A 20,276-nucleotide genomic window follows, 5' to 3' on the forward strand; every position below is an offset into this window, starting at 1 on the left:
TTTTCAATCTCACAAACTAAGAAACAATTTTACCTACATGAATCGGGAAATTAGTGCCCACATTCCCGACATAGAGAAAAAAAGGAGTTGAAGTCCTAACAGTTTTTTCAGTATTAGACTAAACCACAGATTCAAGGCTCAGTTATTTTGAAACACTAACATTTTAAATCCAAATTTATTATATTTTTCCATGCATTATTTTATTTATATACAAACAACTACCTAAGTAAACACTAACAAGTTCCATCACCCTCAACTTTGAACATATAAGATATAAAAATATCAACATATGACTTCGTCGTTCATTCTTATATCAAACTCATCAACCTATGTAATATCCAAAGTCCCATCAATCACATTATAGATAAAAAAACAATAAAATCCCGTAAACAAAACTATACGATACACCTATAATGTAGTCGACCCCGCGCTTGCGCGGAGACTATGGACCTAGTATTTACAATCCCGAAGTTTTTTTAACCATCGCTGACTCAAAATAGTACTTCAGTCTGCAGTTAGATGCAAAATTATGATTAAAATTCAACTATTAAATACTAATTAACAGAAACTTTAACATGCTCACATTTTAATAATCAAGTCTAAATCAAAATTAAATTGCAATCACTTTTAAAAAGACACTAATGTTTCGGTTGATTTTTCAACAGTTGACAGATTCAACAATAAATTGATATATTATTTTACGTAACTTATATTTAAAATAACACTTGTCTTTTCGTAGGCTTTTTCCATAAGTTTTTTTGTTTTGTTAGTTATTATATTTCGATTTAGTTATTCAAACTAATTCAAGTCTGAGTAATAGAGTAGTTTTTTATGTCAAAAAACAAAATACTTGTCTATTATAAATATTTTAGAAAATATACATCTATTTTCCTATATTGTAATTAAAAGTGAAAAAAAAAATCTCTAAGAACATGGCGGCTAGACAAAGCGATATGATTGGTCGGGAGAAAGTGGGAGACTAGAAGATCAGAACATGCGTGCAAAAGGAAGAGGAGATCTACCTTCGGATCCGTGGAATGTAAGACACGTGGTCAACCCCATGTGTTTTACTCCCTGTTCAAAAACGCGGCCGCCTAGCCGCCTAGACGGCCGCTTAGGCGCAATTCGGACATCACCCGCAGCGACTTTACCACAATCGGCCAACAAAATCGGAGACCAATTATGCGGCCCATTTAAACGATTAATCGGCCCATTAACCGATTAATCGGTCCATTAACCGATTAATCGGCCCAGTTGAAGATTAAACATGCCAAAAGTTTTACTTATGAAAGTATTTATCGGGCTTCCAAAGATCAGGCAACCCAACTACTTTACCTTTCTCCTACATGTTTGTATTCTATATATAGAGTGATATTTGGCCTCTCTTGTTGCATCTAAGCGATGTGGGACTTTTGTCTATTTTGATAGTAATAATGCGAAATAATTAAAACGTAAGAAGAAGACGTCGAACCCGCGGGTTATTCGAAGAAACTGACATGCTTTGGCCACTAGGAGACATTGAATGCTTTGTACTTTTGCGCATATGTTAATATATATACATATATACGTATAATAAAAATTAAAAATCTAGATTAATTTGTGTTTTAATTGTATTGCTAACAATTAAATTTTTAAAATCAATAATTAATTTCAATAATAACATACAAAAACTATTAAATTCTAATATATTTATATTTTATATTTATTTTAAATATTATAATAAAATAAAATAATAATTAAACTAGGCCCCGCGTATACTCCGATTAATCCCCGATTTTTTAGTAATTCGCTAGGCCCGGGGTTGCCGCCCGACTAGCGCCTAACGTAGTTTCGAACAGGGGTTTTACTTATCTCCTTTTCCCTTTCATTGACGTGGAGCAAAGAAGTTCCAATGTAGGTCAAAATATTGGGTTTTCGTTTTTTCTTCAAAAAAATAAAACTTAGACCCAATTAAATAGATTGGTTATTTTTTTTTAAAAAAATAACATAAATCACTTGTCTAACTTTTTCAAAGTGGGTAGAAAATAATTTGGTGTGTGAGATGCAGTATATATATATACTATATAGTATTAACATTTTTAGAGAAAATGTTACTTTATTCTCTCTATTTTTTGAACTTTATTCTCATATCTCATATCTCATATATATCATAATATATAATTTGATTCATATTTAGTCCTCAAAACCTCTTAAAACAATAGATTAATATTCGTATGTGGATTTTTTAATAGCAAAACATGTACACATTATAATGCATCCATAAACTAAGTACATTCGGCCCTTTCTTTTCTTACATAATTTTTTTTAACCATTAGTGTTTTTTAATTGGAGGGAGAGTGGAAGAGTGTGAGACAATAGAGAAAAATCAAGTCCAAAGAGTAGTCACAGATTTAAAAAGAAAAGTAACACATGAAGTTAAAAAGAAAGAAGAAGAAAAGCAACACAAATGCATACACAAGAGTTAGGATTCCACTGTTCTTTTCTATTCAAATATCTTTCCACACATTAAAACGCACGCCTTATTGGCGTTTTATTTTGCTACGTTTCATGATTTGGTTTCTTATTTCTTTATAAGTTTTTTTTCTAATTAGCTTAGGGTTCAGACCTATTGAAAGATTCAAACTAATCTTCTAGAAAATGTGTAACTCCTTAGATAGACAATCTCTGCAAATATTAAAATAGGAATCAATTGCTCCAGTACTCCTGCGTGAAAAAAAAAAAATCTCAAATACTCCTCTTCTAAATTCTATTTTATTTTGATTTATTTTTTATTTGAAATCTCGTTAAAAAATCTAATATACCCTTAATAAATCCACTTATTTACATGCTATGCCATTAGACCTAATTTTTCTTCTCATCTCTACAGATCTAGATTTTTCTTTCATTCTTCATTTTCCTTCTTTCTCTCTTCTCTTTTTTTCTCTCATCTCTTTCAATCTTCGATCTCAATCTCTTGTTCTTCAAATTGCCTTTCCTTTTCTTTTTATGAATTCTTTGTTTCTCCTTCTCTTTCAATATGTTTTCCTCTCGTTCTTCAACAAATATATTCTTCTTAATCTCTTCTACTCTTTTATGAATTCTTCATTCTTTTTCTTTGATTTCTTCTTCTACTTCGATATGTTCTTCTTCTCTTTTTCTGTTTTGTTGGTCTTTTTCGCGATTTAGGATTTTTCTACGATTTCCTCCTGTTCTTATTTGATTTTCTCTCTTAGAACTGGCATGTGACATGATATATGAAAACTGTAAAAGTAAAACTTTAACTCAGAAACAAAGTTTTACCAAGTTATATAATCGTTTAAATACAACTTTGTAAGACTATAGAACCTAGTTAAACTAGGTACAAAGTTCTATAGAACCTAGTTAAACTAGGTACAAAGTTTTATAAAGTTGCACCTCGACAATAGTACAACTTAGTAAAACTTTGTGCCTAGTTTCACCAAACGTACAATCGTTTAAGTATAACTTGGTAAAATCGTAGAACTTGTAAATTGTAAAACTTTGTAAAACTGTAAAACTGTAAAACTTGGTAAAAATTAGAATTTGGTAAAACTAGATGAAACTTGACCACCATTATTAAGATCTAAAATTTTGAAATTTGAAATTTGATTTGGAGAGAAAAACAAGGGAAAATTTGGAATTGTCTTATTTCGTTAAAAATAAGAATACACTAGAATAAGTAAGAGTTTAGAAAATTTTTTGAGCTCATTAAGAGCATTTGAGATTATTACCCTTAAAATAGGGAGCAAAGTCTGGCAGGCTCCTAAACAAAAAAAAACTGATATGTCATACTCTTAATGAGTCTAGCGTACTCTTCATTAATTGGGATACTCTAGGGGAATGGTAAAATTCAAAAATACCCTCCATTTAATTGATTCATTTTCAACCAATCACTCTCAGTCGTCACATGTGGGTCCGCTTTCTAATTAGACGGGCATTCCTCTCTCTCTCTCTCTCTCTCTCTCTCTCTCTCTCTCTCTCTCGGGAATTCAAAATTGAATAGAAAAGGGGACACGGGGACGGATGCGGAATTCAAATTCAGGAAATACCGACAGACTCGCGACGTCCATTGTTTGAAATCAGATTAAAACGAGAACCACATTGAGGCCACTGGCGAGAAATCAGAAGTGTAACCTTCAAATATAGGTATTCCTTGTGTTATTGTTTAGTTGCCGAAATCCACATGAATCTCAGTCATGAATTCTTATTCAACGAACATACACTTTGATTATGAAGGATACTATACAAAGACATGAGATGATTATAAATGGACTCCAAGCGACTGTCGATTGTATGCTTTATCTTTTAAGACATCTTCGACGGCGGAGATCACTTACTCGGCCTTAGTGGATAGACTATGCAGAAAGATGGCCATAGAACCATCCAGGAAGAGGCTGAATTTGAGTTACATTCTTTTGGTAGTGAAACCTAAGAGGCAGTCATATATCTTGTATAATGAAGATGTGTTTGTTATCTAACATCAGTGGATTTAGACTAAAGAAGAAGTATTCTTCATGTAGAGAGTATCACGCATGGAAAGAAAGTTCCCATAATTGAGCAACTTTCTAGAACTGAGAAAGCAAGTTCATTTGGCGGGAATTTTAGTGAGATTGCAAGTGGAGTAGCCGAAGTTGAAGGCAATCCTGGTGCAGAACAACATTTAGAGGTGCAAGAGCTGTGGAAACTGTTGTGATTCGTTATGAAGAAGATGTGGGAATTGGTGGGGAAAACGTGCGGCATTTGGAGAACGCGGAGAAGGTGGAGAACGCGGAGAAGGTGGAGAAAGCGGAGAACATGGAGAACGCGGAGAACGTGGGTATCCATGTGTGTAGTCGTGCGAGATATGCTGATCTTCCATTTGTTGTTGAAGAAGTTCGGCCAATGGAGGAATGGGAAGATGTGATGGGTATTGAGATGGGTCAAGATTTCCAAGTAAAGAAGTTGTGAAAGATTTAATTGATAGAGCATCAACAAAGAACTGCTTTGGTATTGTTGTATTGAACTCTTATATGTGGTTAGATGTCGATGAGCGGAATACGGTTGTGAATGGTATGTTAGGGCAACAAAGGTTAGGAATTCTAAAATGTTTTCGATTAGAAGATACACAAAAATGCATGCATGCTCAAGGGCAAATTCAACTTTAGAAAATAAAAGAAAAGTAAAGGCAACCTACGATTGGTTGCAGCTGTTATTAAGAATAATTTTTCTGGACACATGGAGACCCCAGATCCTAGAACTCTCATGACTCTGGTTAAAAGAAAAGCGGGTGTGGAAGTGTCTTACTCTACAGATTTGAGAGGAAAGCATAGAGCAGTTCATGATCTGTGTGGTACTCTAGAGGAATGTTACAAGTATGTGTTTTCATATTTGTATATGTTGGAGCAGCTGAACCCCGGTTCAAAAACGAGTATGTTGTTGGATGGAGAAAAAAGGTTTAAGTATCTATTTTTTTCGGAGCTTGCATTGATGGGCTTGAGAACATGAAGAAAGTCATAATTGTGGATGCAACTTTCTGAAGGTTGTAAAAGGCGGTATTCTAATAATTTCCACCGTGCATGATCCTAACCATCACCATTATCTTTTAACTATTTCTGTCGCTGATGGCGAGAAAAAAGAAAGTTAGAATTGGTTCTTCACAAAGTTGAAAACCGTTATAGCGGATAATAGTGAATTGGTGTTTGTTATGAACAGAAATGGAAGTCTCATCAAGGCAATAAATGAATTGTTCCCGATGGCTTAACATGGATATTGTGTCTTTCATCTGTCCCACAATGTGAAACTAAGTGTTAAACATGAGAGGGATGAGGTTGCATCACAATTTCGACATATTGTAACGATTTATTCTGAGGTTGAGTTTGAAAGAAGATATGCAGATTTAAGGAAGAGGTATCCAGCATGTGGTAGATATCTTGAAAAAGCGTGAGAAATGTTCAAACGGGCGAAATGTAAATTCCCGACTGAAAGGTACAACATAGACACCTCTAACGTTGTGGAGTCTCAGAATGGGTTTTTTTTAACAAGGTATGATTTACTTCCGATGATTGATGCAATTCTTCTGAAAATAGGTGAGTGGTTCAACAAGCACATGAAGGAAATTTATTTTGTGACCAGGACTTAAAAATTGATTCCATCTGTGGAAAATGAAATGCATCTTAGATGTGGGGTGGTTGCAACCCTTGAGGTGACTGAGCTGAACTCTTTTGATCTTGTATATGGTGTCTTTGGAGATGACGGCAAGAATTATTTGGTGGACTTGAGACGTGGAACTTGCAGCTGCAAATACTTTGATATAGATATATACCCATGTGCACATGCAGTAGCCGCATCAAATAAGTGCTTCAAGCAGAATGGTTGTCCATATGACATGTGTGATTTGTTTGCTTTCTGCTCGTCTTATTACTTGATGAATGTGTGGGGAATGACTTATAGGAGGACTATATATCCAGTTCCGCATATGTCAGAATGGATTGTTCTAGAAGAAAATAAAAAGTTGTATGTCTTACCTCCTCAATACACGAAACGACAAGGAAGAGTTAAAGAAAAAAGGTATCCTTCAGTAGTGGAACGTCGGAAAAAGAACAAGATAGTGTGAAATAAGGGGACGTTGGAATCATATTTCTATGCTTCGAAAGGAACACAAGGCTCACAAACTCGACAAGGATCACAAGGAACACAAAGAACACAATGAACACAAGGCTCACAAGGAACACAAGGGTGAAACTAGTTATGTTGTTTTATGTTAGCCAAACTTTGAATAATTTTTGTAAGACTTGGTAAAACTAGCTTTGTGTTTGTAAAAATACGAAACTAAAACCTAATGAAACTTAGTAAGATTTTGCAAATTTATTGGCAGTAAACGAAATTAAATGAAAACTTGTCTTTGTTTGTTTTGTAGTTATTGTTTGAATTTGAATCAAATTTGATGGCATTGAACGGGCAATATATAGTTCCCATTTACCAAATTTTATCAAATAGCTAGATTTTCATTACAATATATATACTTTTGTGGCTTCTTTCTTCGTATTGCCCTTATGAAATGATCAATCTTTTATATTTCATGGAATTATTTATATTTTCACATGTTTACATGAAAAATAATCATAGCAAACTGAATGTAATTGGTATAATCATAATATAAATCCTTTTAGTCCAGTAAAACTAAGAAAGTTGTGAAACAAATCTAAGTGAAACTTTGAAGATATTTGTAAAAATTCAAACTTGGTATAACCTCTAGCACGAATTTTTTTGTCCCAATTGTTTTGTGGGGAAAATGAAAAATTTTCCGCCAAAAATACAAATTACGATTCGACTCTCTCTCGCAATTTCATTTCATCCCCAATTCATAACTCAAGTTCTCTCTCTCTCGCATCCATCTTTTTCCCTTTTTCTTTGCTCTCTCTCAAATCTGAATCTCAAATGTCAGATCCTTACTACAACCTGATGAAGGCAGACAAAAGGGAGTGTGACTAACTCTATGCCGTGGTGGACGCAAACTATGGCATTCCAACGAAGTGTGCTTGTGGCCAACCTATCGAAGTGGAGACCGCCGAGCAAGGAAGGCATTACTATGTATGCAAACACGAATTGACTATGTTGAAGAACGACGCTCGTGACGAGGCGATCAACCGCGCGAAGCTGGAATCTAAGATTGCGCAAATTATCTTGGAACTTGCAGAACTGAAGAAATTAGTTGACAATGTTGAAGAACGACGCTCGTGACGAGGCGATCAACGTCGCGAAGCTGGAATCTAAGATTGTGCAAATTATCTTGGAACTTGCAGAACTGAAGAAATTAGTCAACGGTTAAATTACTTGTTAAGTTTAAGTTTGTAAAACTCTGATCCTAAGTTGTATCTAACTCGAAATCGGAAAGTCTTCCGACTCGAAACTTATCGGAACAAGTCTATGTTTATCTGTTTGTTTTCACATCGAAACTATGCTGCTTCAATCATACGAAACTGTAAAAGTTGGACAACTTCTACCAAGTTTTCCAAAAGATAAAGTAAAACTTGGCTAACTTTTGCAAAAGAAAACATCAAATTTTGGGAATTTTTGGCTAACTTTTGCAAACGAAAATGTAAAATTTGGGAAACCTTTTCCCATCTTTTGCAAACGAAAATGTAAAACTTGGAAAACTTTTCCCATATTTTGTAAATGAAAATATAAAATTGGGAAACTTTTTTCATCTTTTGAAAACGAAAACGTTAAAGTGGAACTTAGTCTAACATTGGGATAAATTATAAAGTTTTCCCATCCGAACATCAAGTTTTACAAAAGCTAATTTCCCATTCAAAGTTTAGGAACAGAGTTTAGCCCTACTTGTGATTCCCCTGCTTATCTTTCTTGGTCTTCCTTGGCTTCTCCTTACTGTCCTTATCCTTCGTCTGTTTCTCCTTCTTGTCCTTCTTCTTTTTGGCTCTTGTCTGAATGGGACTCCTCAATCTAGGCTTTTTGGACGGTTCTTCTTGTCCGTAAAATACACATACCCTCTTGAGAAAGGCCAGAAATGTTTCGCCATCATCCATTTCTTCCTCACTTGGTTCATTACCACCTTCCTTCACCATGGCCCGAGCAATTTTCAAAACAGAGAGTGCATCAGTCTGACCACCAGTCTGTCCATCAGGTTGTCGAACAGCCTCTGCGTCAGCCTCTCCATCAGGCGGCTTTACAAAAGGCTCTCTAACAGGCTCTCCAACAGCCTCTCTTAGTGAATTTACTTCGGCTTCTACATGTGATAGGCAGTCAGGTAGAGAATCAACCTTTTGATTAATAACATTCATTCCACTTAAGACAACATTTTTATGTTAATAAAAACCCTCTTGAATCTCCTTCCTCAAGCGTGATTCAATCCCATTGAAATCAGATACTCCCAAAGTCTCGACCAAAGGAGTCTCAACTGGAGTCTTCTTCTCAGGAGCTGAGGGAGCTGAGAGAGCTTCAACCTGAGTTGTACGGGCAGCGTAGTGGTTCTTGTACATTTCTTCAAAAAGGATTTGTTGCTTCCCTTTAAGTATATTCCTTGTCCAACGATCAACAACCTCATCATCATTTTAGTTCACATTCCAATCGTTCTCCTTCCCTATGCTTCTTCCCAAAACTTTCCGTTCGCGGGCGTTGGTTCCAAGATACTCTCAATATCCTTAGTACTGCCAAGTTTTGTATTTATTTCCTTGATAGTGCAAGTTTTAGTTCTACAAATTTTTTTGTACGTTTCTACAACCCCTTCGGCCTTCTGCAATAACCAAGACACATCATCCAAGTTCTTATCAAATGCAAAACGTTCCCATGGGAATGTTCTGCACAAATCTAGATTATTGACAACTCATAGGAAGAAACGCTCCACATGATGGAGTGTAATGGGGTCTTCGAACCCGAGTTGATTATCAACCCAAACCTCACCTACCACTAGACCCGCCTATCTTTTTAGTTTAAAATTAAAATACATGCATTGGAAGCAAAATACATACACATGGAAGTTAAAGTACATGTGATTCCTATCGGTCAGTTTTTTACGTTTATTTAATTACTTAATCATGAGATTGAAAAAAGATGGATTTTAGTGTGCGTATTTATCTAGTCGATAGTTATACCAAAATAAGAAGTTCAGTTTTTTCTATAAATTGTGAAGTCTCATGACCGATGTCTCCAACACTACCTGAAAAAACATGTCTATAATACGATGAATCTGGTCGCCATAAATTGAGGACGACATGATTACGACAAAAAAAAAAGAAACGTCGTAAACTCGATGTAATAGTACGAGGAAAGTATTTCATCGTAAAACACATGTAAGTTTAGGAAAAAATAACGATTTTTCGATAGAGTCGTCGTAAAATTATTCTAAATTAACAAATAATCTACGAGGAAATATTTTACAATTCTTTAGTGACGAATGAACGAGTAAAAATAATATAGTACGTTGTTATATAGATGTAAAGCCGTTTTGTTGCTAATCAGTTGGTATGGGTATGTTAATTAGTTGTTATATAGATGTAAAAGACCCTAGTATTTGACATGAAGGTTTACTTATCATGTTACGAGTATGGGAGATATAGGGAAACAGCTAATTACATAATATGTGAGAAAGGTGTCTTGCAAGAGATTACTGAAGTGGAGTTTTTTTGGGTTAATGAAGTTGAAATGCGTCTTCTTTAAATATGAATGGTTCGACCCTTCGTTAACAAAAGTGTTCGTTATAACAAATTTGGGTTGTTAATGTCAATGTTGGAAGAAGAAGAAGAAGAAGAAGAAGAAGAAGAAGAAGAAGAAGAAGAAGAAGAAGAAGAAGAAGAAGAAATTTATCTCAATTTTCCTAGGTTGGACCAACTTTATACGTTCCCATCGGAATGTTCTGCACAAATCTAGATTATTGACAACTCGTAGGAAGAAACGGTCCACATGATGGAGTGTAATGGGGTCTTCGAACTCGAGATGATTAGCAACCCAAACCTCACCTACCACTAGATCCGCCTATCTTTTTAGTTTAAAATAAGAATACATGCATTGGAAGCAAAATATATACACATGGAAGTTAAAGTACATGATATTCCTATCGGTCAGTTCTTTACTTTTATTTTATTAGATTATCATGAGATTGAAAAAAAGATGGATTTTAGTGTGCTTATTTATCTAGTCGATAGTTATACCAAAATAAGAAGTTCAGTTTTTTCTATAAATTGTGAAGTCTCATGACCGATGTCTCCAACACTACCTGAAAAAACATGTCTATAATACGATGAATCTGGTCGTCATAAATTGAGGACGACATGATTACGAAAAAAAAAAGAATCGTCGTAAACTCGATGTAATAGTTCGAGGAAAGTATTTCATCGTAAAACACATTTAAGTTTAGGACACATTAACGACTTTCGATAGAGTCGTCGTAAAATTATTCTAAATTAACAAATAGTCTACGAGAAAATATTTTACAATTCTTTAGTGACGAATGAACGAGTAAAAATAATATAGTACATTGTTATATAGATGTAAAGCCATTTTGTTTCTAATCAGTTGGTATGAGTATGTTAGTTAGTTGTTATATAGATGTAAAAGACTGAGTATTTGACATGAAGGTTTACTTATCATGTTACGAGTATGGGAGACATAGGGTAACCGTTAATTACATAATATGTGAGAAAGGTGTCTTGCAAGAGATTACTGAAGTGAAGTTTTTTTGGGTTAACGAAGATGAAATGCGTCTTTTTTAAATATGAATGGTTCGACCCTTCATTAACAAAAGTGTTCGTTATAACAAATTCGAGTTGTTACTGTCAATGTTGGAATGTTAATGTCAATGTTAGAAAAAAAATATAAGATCTTTTCATATTAGCTTTTCAAGCTTAGCAAGTTAACTTCACTTTATACCCTCATATTAAAGCTTATGGAATAGCTTTGTTATATGCTATTTAGTTTACGTAAAAAAATAATAAATAATTATTTATTGTTATTATTTGTATACCAACAAAGATTTTGAACGAAACTAATTTTTGTTGCAATTTATTCTCAGTCCTCAACTAGAATTCATAATCTAGAAAATAATTGTTTATTGACTTTAAAGTACATCTATACAAAAATATTTAAATCACTAAACAAATGAAAATTATGTTGAGATTTGTAATTTTTACAAAATATATATATATGTAAGATGCTTTGTAATTTTTATTTTAAGATAAAAATATATTAAAAACTGTATGATCAGATTTTAAGCTATTTTCATAAATGGCCAATTTTAAAAAAGAAATTAGTTTAATGGTATATTTTATTTTAAAAATATTTAGAATATTTGTATTTGTATCTCAAATATCTTCTGTTATAGTGTGCAATGACTAAAAAGTTTATAGCTAACACATTGATTCCGAACATTATAATCTCTCTGTTTCAAAATAATATATGTTTTAAAAAACAATTATTTTTAAAAATACATTTTTTACATTTTTAATGCATATAATAATGGTAAATTGTTAATTTTGAAGATATTAATGTATTCACTGAATTTTGATTGTCTAAAAATTATTGAAAATAACTAATTACAAAAGATAATATATTTATAATCGAAATTTAACAAATTTTGTAATATATGTGAAAATTTTAACATGCATTATTTTGGAACAAAGTAAAACATATAGATAAAGGAAAAACATGTTTTTCTCCCAGATCAGAGACCGAGACTTGTACAAAGTCCAGATCTACAAGCAACTAAGACTCTAGATAACTACCTCTTAACTTAAATAAAGTTAATTACTGCCTCCGTTCCTGAAACTAAGATGTTTTAAATTTTTTTCTTGTTCCACAAAGATAGATTTTCTATATTGTTAAAGTACTTTTTAATACTTTTGAAAAACATTAATTGAGAATATTTGAATTGATTAAATTTTATTGGTGGAAAGTTATTGGAAAATGTATAAGAAAATAAAATATAAATTAAATTATAAATATTTATTAAATTCTTAATAAGTGTGGTAGAAAATTTTACTTTGGAACAGAAGATAGAAGGAGTATTAACCACTGACTTAAATTTGGCCACGAGTCTACACATCTTAATTATTCGAGACGACCTTTAGTTTTCTATCATATATTCTCAAATCCCAAGACTCACTTTACACCAGTTTGCCTGAACAAAAGTCAATAACATTAGATTAAGATATTTTATTTATATTTTACTCTAAAACTTGATTTATATTCAGATCTGATTAGCCAAGAATAAAAAAAAAGGTGATTAGAATTAGAAATACATATTCTTATAATCACGTTATATTTTATTTTTTTGCACAAACAACAACTCGATCCATCAAATTTGAGTTCCGAGTTCTTCTTTAACAAAAATAAAAGAAAATTGAGTTCGGCTGGTAACACGACTGCTAAACTATTACAAACGACAATTAATTTGGTCTTAAAATGGGCATTGGTATAAATATGATAAACTCTGATTTTTTTTTTGTTCTCCTGCATAGTTTTATTTTATTTTATACTTATGATTTTTTTAGTTGGTCCAAGGAATTTGGGATCCCAATAGTGAACGATAAACTTAAAATTATCTAATAGAGTTTAACAATATTAAATGTTTCCATAAATTTAGATAGTTTTAAGTTTATAAAAACTGTGTAACCAAATTTATTATTATTATTATTATTATTATTATTATTATTTATAATTAAATTAATTAATTCTAAATTATATTTTAGTAATACTTTTGACAAAAAGTAATTTTTTTAATATTTACGTAGTGAGGTAAAATATCATGTAATATGGAATAGATGGAGTATGTTTTTATTGGTCGTAATGTTTCCGAATCACCAAGATAATGTTGATATGCTAATAGCCTAATACCATATAGCATGGGCAATTAGATTTTTAATTTCCTAAATAGGAAAGTAGCTAATATCCATTATCCAGTAAAACCACTCCGTGCTTCACCGGTGGTCTGCTTCGCATTTATCTTCTTGTACCGAATTTAAACATGAAATGTAGTTCAAAAATGATTTTTCCAGAAACATGTTGAGTGTGGAGACTAACCATTTAATTTTCTAGCATTGAGTACATCTAAATAACAAATGTCTTTATAATTGTTCCAAAAACTACGGAAAAAAGTATTGTATTGCGGTTTTTAATTTGAGTAACAGTTAATAAACGTAAAGTATGACTGAGGCAGATATATAAGACAATACTTTTTTTTTGTAAATGAAGCATATGCGTCTAGTGCTCAAACCACATTGTCACACTCACAAACAAGTCAGTTGTCACTATAATTTTCAAATGAAACAATATCATACGTATGAATATTTAGTTTTGTTTTTACATTAGTGATTTTGATCTAATTCAAATAGATGAGCAAATTCCTATACTATTCACACCCAAATGCTTAAAAAAAGTTGGGCAAAATTCAAGGCATCAAGCGGTATTCATTCTGTTGGTGCTGATTATTACTGCACTAAAATCAAGATCAAATCTCTTTTTATGACTATCAACAATGGTTATAAGTATTCAACATCCTAATTTACATTTTTTAAACCGTTCACGACATATTCTTTATCTTCCACCTATTAATTTGATATTCAAATACAAATTTTGTCTCTACAATTGTTTTGTTTAATATAATTCAACATCATATCCCACTTTTTATTTTCTTTTCTATTTTCATATTTATATACTAACAAAAAATAATAAATTGTAATTAAATCAAAATAATTGATACTTAAACAAATTTTTTAAAATACACTATGTTTTTATATTTTGCAAATAATAACTATGATCAAATATTAAAATATCTATTATTGAATATGTTTCAAAAAAGAAAATTTTAATGTCCAAATAAAATGAAACAAATATCTATTTGTAGAGTTTTTTTAAATAATAAATTTTGATATAATATAAAAGTAAAATAAACAAATTTACTATCGAATAATTATCTTTAAACAATTGGCGTGAAAAAAACTAATACCAAAAGACATATAGCCAATAAAAAAAACCATATATTTAATTTATATTTTAATTAAAACATAATGCTTCAATATAGTGATATGTGTCAATGTGGACTCAGATGTTTTGTTTTTAACAGGTTAAAAGTTTTCAACACAACTGAATCCACACATTAGATTTTTTTCTTTCAACTAGGTCATTGTGAGCATTCAATTTTGAAATTTATATATCTTTTATTTTAGGTGTTGCCAGTCTAAAAATCCGATTAAAGAAAAGCTTCCTAAAGAACGAGTAAAAAGAAAGAAAAAACGAGTAAAAATAAAGTAATTGAGATACAAGTAAAAACTATAAAGTAAACAACCTTTTGAAAGACAAGTCACTTATGTTTTCTCTTTTAGTTTGTTGCTGAGACTTATCCATATGATAGTGATAACGACTTCCTCTAATCCTCTCATTACACGTAAAAGCTTTATCGCATTATCGTCTAATTAATATTGGGGTGTATTAATTTATTTATTTCTTATTGCTTTCACATGAGTTCGAGAAAATGATATGTGTCAAGTTAACATATAAAATCATATTTTTGCGACGTGAAACAATAGTAAGGATATTGATGTATATGTAATTATGCATCCATCTTTTCGCATACCTGAGAAAGAGTACCTTTTTTTTCCCCTCTGCAAAGGAACTGAGAGTTTGGTTAAAAAAAAAGAGAAGGAATTGAGAGTATTAATATGCAAAATGGCAATTACGTAATTTGAAGAAAACCACAAAAGAACTAAATGTAATACAAAATAAGTGAAAAGGTGTAATCAAACCATCCCTTGACACCTACTCTACCTTTATAAATGATAACTCCTCCTCTTCTCCCAACACATCTTCTTCTTGTTGCAAATAAAGTGAGACAAAAAAACATCAAGCTATTCATTCTAAGAGAGAAGATCAAAATTTAGAGAGAGACCAAGAAACATGAATAACCAGAATGTAAATGATAATAACCTTCTTCTCATTTCTCGGATGTACCCGAATGTCTATGCTTCATCAGTACCACAACAAGGTTTGCCCATTCTACAGTTCTAATCATTTTTATATCATTGTAGTTATTTAACAAAAACCCATAACTGGTTATACAAATATCTTGTGTCTTCTTTGTTTTTTTTTGATAATATGTTTATCTTATTTTAGTCTTTTCACAAACTTGTATGATACTAAGAGGGCTTAAAGAATTGAGACTATTTGTTAAGTTAAAACATTAGTTTTGATGGGCTTGTTCTTGGTCTAGCAGTAGATTCAAAACCAGTGCGTCCGAGGAGGAGGAGGAAGAGCAAGAATGTTGAGATGGCCCAGGAAGGTGGAGATGGAAGCAATGGGTGGTTTAGGAAGAGGAAATTGAGTGATGAGCAAGTAAGAATGCTGGAGATGAGTTTCGGGCTTGAGCATAAGCTTGAGTCTGAGAGGAAAAACCGTCTTGCTTCGGAGTTAGGGCTTGATCCTCGTCAAGTGGCCGTCTGGTTTCAGAACCGCCGTGCACGGTGGAAGAACAAGAGGCTTGAAGATGAATACACCAAACTCAAGAACGAACACGAAAACGTTGTCGTTCAGAAGTGTCATCTTGATTCTGAGGTGCGTGATAGTCTTCTCTTTCTAAAAGAATACATTATTTTGTCATAAACTATTTAAAAATATATGCTAGAGTGTTTTTTTCTTTTTTTTGGAAAAGGGCTAAGATATATGATAGAGTTGTAGGTTAATGAAATTCTGGTTATACTAACATATAACAAAGATTTAGATATTTTTTATATAATGAAATTTATTTTAAAGATAAAGGAAATTAATACCAAATATAGCCGAAACACATTGTAAGAAATTGTGTGAGAGAGAGAAAGAAACCAAAATTTTGATCGAGTTTCAGATTTGTTTTGTTACTTTTAGTCTATAAAGTAGTAAATAGTACAAATTAATAAAACTATATATTATTTTTTGTTATACAAAAGAAACAAAATAATAAAGAAGTGACTTGCAAAAACCAAAAGAATAAATAAAATAAAGTGTCATTTTATGAAATTATCTTTCCGTACAACTTTCTTTGTTTTCTAATGGTCACTCACTGGCTTGTCTTAATCACTGGGCCTCTAATCACCAGGCCCACAAATAACACTCATCAAATCAACTCATAAAAACTTTTTTTTTTTTGGTAACACTCAAACTCATAGAACATTATTAGCTATTTATGGTAAAGTATTTTAGCTAATCAAATCAACTAATTATTTCAGGTTCTTCACCTAAAGGAACAGCTTTATGACGCTGAAATAGAGATTCAACGGTTGGCACAAAGAGTCGAAGGAGCCTTAAGCAACAGTCCGATCTCATCTTCTATCTCCGTCGAAGCCAATCTGACTACGCCCTTTTTTGGAGATTACCAAATCGGAGACGACGGTGAAGGTTACGAGAACTTGTTCTACTCGCCGGAATATATCGATGTATTAGAATGGATGAGCCAACTTATGTGAAAACAACTAGTTAACTTAATTAGTATAAAGTTCGTAAAATGATAGGGGTTATTTGTGATAACTAGGTTATATATATATATATATGATTGGTCGCTATCTATAACGAAGCAGATTAGCAGAATGTAGATAGAACAATGGGTCTGATTAGATTGTGTAATATTGTGCATATCTTCTCTAAGCATAATTGCTTAGTTATTAATTAGGTTGAAAGTTGCTTTAATTAGTTTGACAGTATGGTCAATGTTGGACAAAAGATATAAATTATGATTTCTCTTTCTTGTAAGATGTTTAATACATAAAATTACTTGCTATTCATGGTTGCGGCAAATCTTTAATTTTCTTTCAAGATACTATCTTTGAGAAAATTATACTCAAATATATGTGCATTGTTTAACAAAATCATATACACAGTATATACAAAGAAATCATTAAAGTATAAACTAATCCCTGATTTCTTATCCAGGAAATAAGTATCCAACAACAAGTTATCTATAATCAGAACAATTTAACTACTAAAACTCAACCGTAACATACTATTAAAAGAGAAAATTACAATTAGCAACCAAAAATAATTTGCCAGAAGAACCATTAAAACTGTATGACGACATATTTGATGATGGTTACGAGCACTTGAAAACAATAAATAGTTTGTTGTCAATTAATGCATTATAGTTCTGTATATAAGTATTATAGATACGTGATAAATTTAACTAAGTAGTGAAGATTGCGTTGCTTTTTTTTCTTTTTTTTTGAAGATTGCGTTGCTCATTATTGTTTAGTCGCATGATATGAATTATTGTGTTTCGAAAAAAAAGAATTATTGTTTCAAGAAAAATAATTATTGATTAGGAGGATTTTATTTTGTTTCTGCAGTGCACGACTTGATTGACAAATTTAATATTTACTAAGAAAACTTGGTAAAAAAGAGTTATATCTACAAATCCTATGAGATAAACAAGTACGTTAGATAATTTCTTAACAAGAATACGGACACTGGTTGTCATAATAATAAAAAGAAAGGAATACGGACATATATATTTATAAGAAAAACTAATACTTAATTTTCAATAGAAAAACCTTATTAATAACACCAATAATTATACAACGTAATATAATATATAATAGAACCTGTATAGATAATGGGTTTTCTTTAAAAACGTTTTAATCATCATCTACCACATTTAGTGGCATGACTTAGAAAACTAACGGCTAAAGGTATCGCATTCGCATATCATATACAAACAAAAACAAAACGACGATAAAAACTTTAATATTTTAAGGGTCGAAGATAATATTTGCCAAAATTTAGAAAAGATATTCGGATAAAATGGAACTCAATTAGGTAATAAATAAATGTGGGTTCACCTCATGTGACCACAAAATTGGATAGCTTAGGACTCTAGGACGGTCCAATATTGACTCTAGCTAGAATATATCTTGCTATTCTTTTTTTTTTCACTGAAACTTTATTAAACGGGTCATGGTTCAAACCGGACCAAGCCCAACATAACAAACAAACAAAGGCTCAAACTACAGGTCTAAACATAACAAACTCTTTGGGCCGTAAGCCCAGAAAGAGGAAACCCGTTGAGAAAGGCATCCACACGTCCCACCACGTGGACAAACGCCCGGCGTCCTGAAACACGCGTCAAGGAGAGATCGGACCGCCTTCCACCGGTGGGGAGACTCGACGAAACTCCGCCGTCAAGCAGAACCTTACCGATGAAGAACAACACACTAAGGAACCATCTTTACGCTTGTTCAAGTCGCACACCGGATCTATGTTTCCAGAAGAACTAATCGCCTACAATCGATCCCACCACCGTCAATCTTCCTGCTAGAAAAACTGTCACCTTTAATGATAGGTGGAAGCTCGAAGATGAACCGACTCGCGAGGAGGAGAGGAAGCGATGACATCGAGGCTGAGGAAAGACAGGCGATTGGACAAAGAAGAATGGGAAACATCGATCAACGAAACCGGGAGAACCCCGGAGTAAAGCTGCCGTCGCCATCGAGAATAACGCGACGCGGAGTCAAAAGCCGGACAGCTCCGTCGAAGAGACCGCAAGCCACCGGAAACAAAAGCCGGCTATACTCGTCGAACTGACCGAGTATACCAGAGGCAGAGTCGCCAAAAGAGACCGGCGACAATCAAAGGAGCTTTATCTCGATCTCTTCTTCGTGAAGGATCCTAGAGAGAAAACGAAGAAGAGAGAGAAGCTCGAATCTTTTATATATCTTGCTATTCATATCTTACTATTATCAGTTTCTTATTTGAATCAAAAAGATTCGGATAATATATGACGTCTGTCCATGTCTAGAAACATGCATAAATATAATATATAGAACCTTGTCACTAGTTTTTTTCATACCAAGCTAAACTGTAAACCTAAGAACAATTAAAAAGGACACTACAAGAAAACACAAGCTTAACGAGGAAAATTAACGAGGAATATTTTTCCTCGTTAATTTACGTCGACTTTACGAGAAAATTACGAGGAAAAATAAAATCAGCGTTATTTCCTCGTAAAATAACGACGAAACAGTTTCGTCGTAAAGTCGATGTAAAGTGATGTGGCTTTTACGAGGAAATCGTATATCGTCGTACATTCCACGTAAACTTAGCGTGGTCTTTACGAGGAAATAATTTACGTCTACTTAGCGACGAAATTTTGAATCCACCAACTTTGTTTGTCACACGTTTTTTTTTCGGCCAGCTAACTAATTTTCGTGGTAAATTCGTAGGAAAATTACAACTACCAGATTTGAAAATTTTCTATAAATAGGGATGTTTGAACATCATTTTAAACACACCAACAAAAAAAAAAGTGAAAGAAAAAAAAATGGCTGGCTCCGGGAATATTTTCGAGTTGTGGAAGTGGATGTATATGCATAGAGATGCTAACGAGAGAGTGACGAAAGAATACCTTGCGGGGCTGGAGACATTTATGCATCAAGCAGATTCAACACCGCTCGCCCAAGAAAGTGGTAAGATGTTCTGTCCTTGTCGGAAATGCAACAATTCGAAATTGGCAAACCGTGAAAATGTTTGGAAGCATTTAATAAATAGAGGTTTCACGTCAAATTACTATATCTGGGTTCAACATGGAGAAGGTTATAATTATGATCAGAATGAAGCTAGTAGTAGTAATAGCAATTTTCAGGAAGAACCGGTTGATCATCATTTGCATAATGAACATAGTTACAATTAGGAGGAGATTGTAGATTATGATGAGGTTCATGATATGGTAGCTGATGCATTCGTAGCTCATGATGAAGACGAAGAACCTAACATAGATGCAAAAAAGTTTTAGGAAATGTTAAATGCGGCGAATCAGCCACTTTACAGTGGTT

General features: G+C 32.8%; 1 protein-coding gene across 2 annotated transcripts; it reads left to right on the top strand.

Annotated features, from left to right (window-relative positions):
- Positions 1-15,244: 15,244 nt before the first annotated feature.
- On the top strand, positions 15,245-17,205 carry LOC106304061 (homeobox-leucine zipper protein ATHB-21-like). Of its 2 annotated transcripts, none has more exons than XM_013740442.1 (3): positions 15,245-15,469; positions 15,695-16,035; positions 16,686-17,205. In XM_013740442.1, the coding sequence occupies exons 1-3, from the start codon at positions 15,382-15,384 to the stop codon at positions 16,920-16,922; spliced, it is 666 nt and encodes a 221-aa protein (XP_013595896.1). In that variant the 5' UTR covers positions 15,245-15,381; the 3' UTR covers positions 16,923-17,205. The 2 variants fall into 2 exon arrangements, with proteins under 2 accessions (XP_013595896.1, XP_013595897.1); XM_013740443.1 differs by having other exon boundaries at positions 15,252-15,469; positions 15,698-16,035.
- Positions 17,206-20,276: the final 3,071 nt, after the last annotated feature.

The sequence above is a fragment of the Brassica oleracea genome, chromosome C7 (genome assembly GCF_000695525.1).
Source record: "Brassica oleracea var. oleracea cultivar TO1000 chromosome C7, BOL, whole genome shotgun sequence".
Lineage (NCBI taxonomy): Eukaryota > Viridiplantae > Streptophyta > Magnoliopsida > Brassicales > Brassicaceae > Brassica > Brassica oleracea.

Bases quoted from the DNA above. Each gene is read 5' to 3' on its own strand.
- LOC106304061 (XM_013740442.1), top strand. From the start codon at position 15,382: ATGAATAACCAGAATGTAAATGATAATAACCTTCTTCTCATTTCTCGG. The intron at 15,470-15,694 runs GTTTGCCCATTC...TTCTTGGTCTAG, and splicing joins TTCATCAGTACCACAACAAG to CAGTAGATTCAAAACCAGTG. The intron at 16,036-16,685 runs GTGCGTGATAGT...TAATTATTTCAG, and splicing joins AGTGTCATCTTGATTCTGAG to GTTCTTCACCTAAAGGAACA.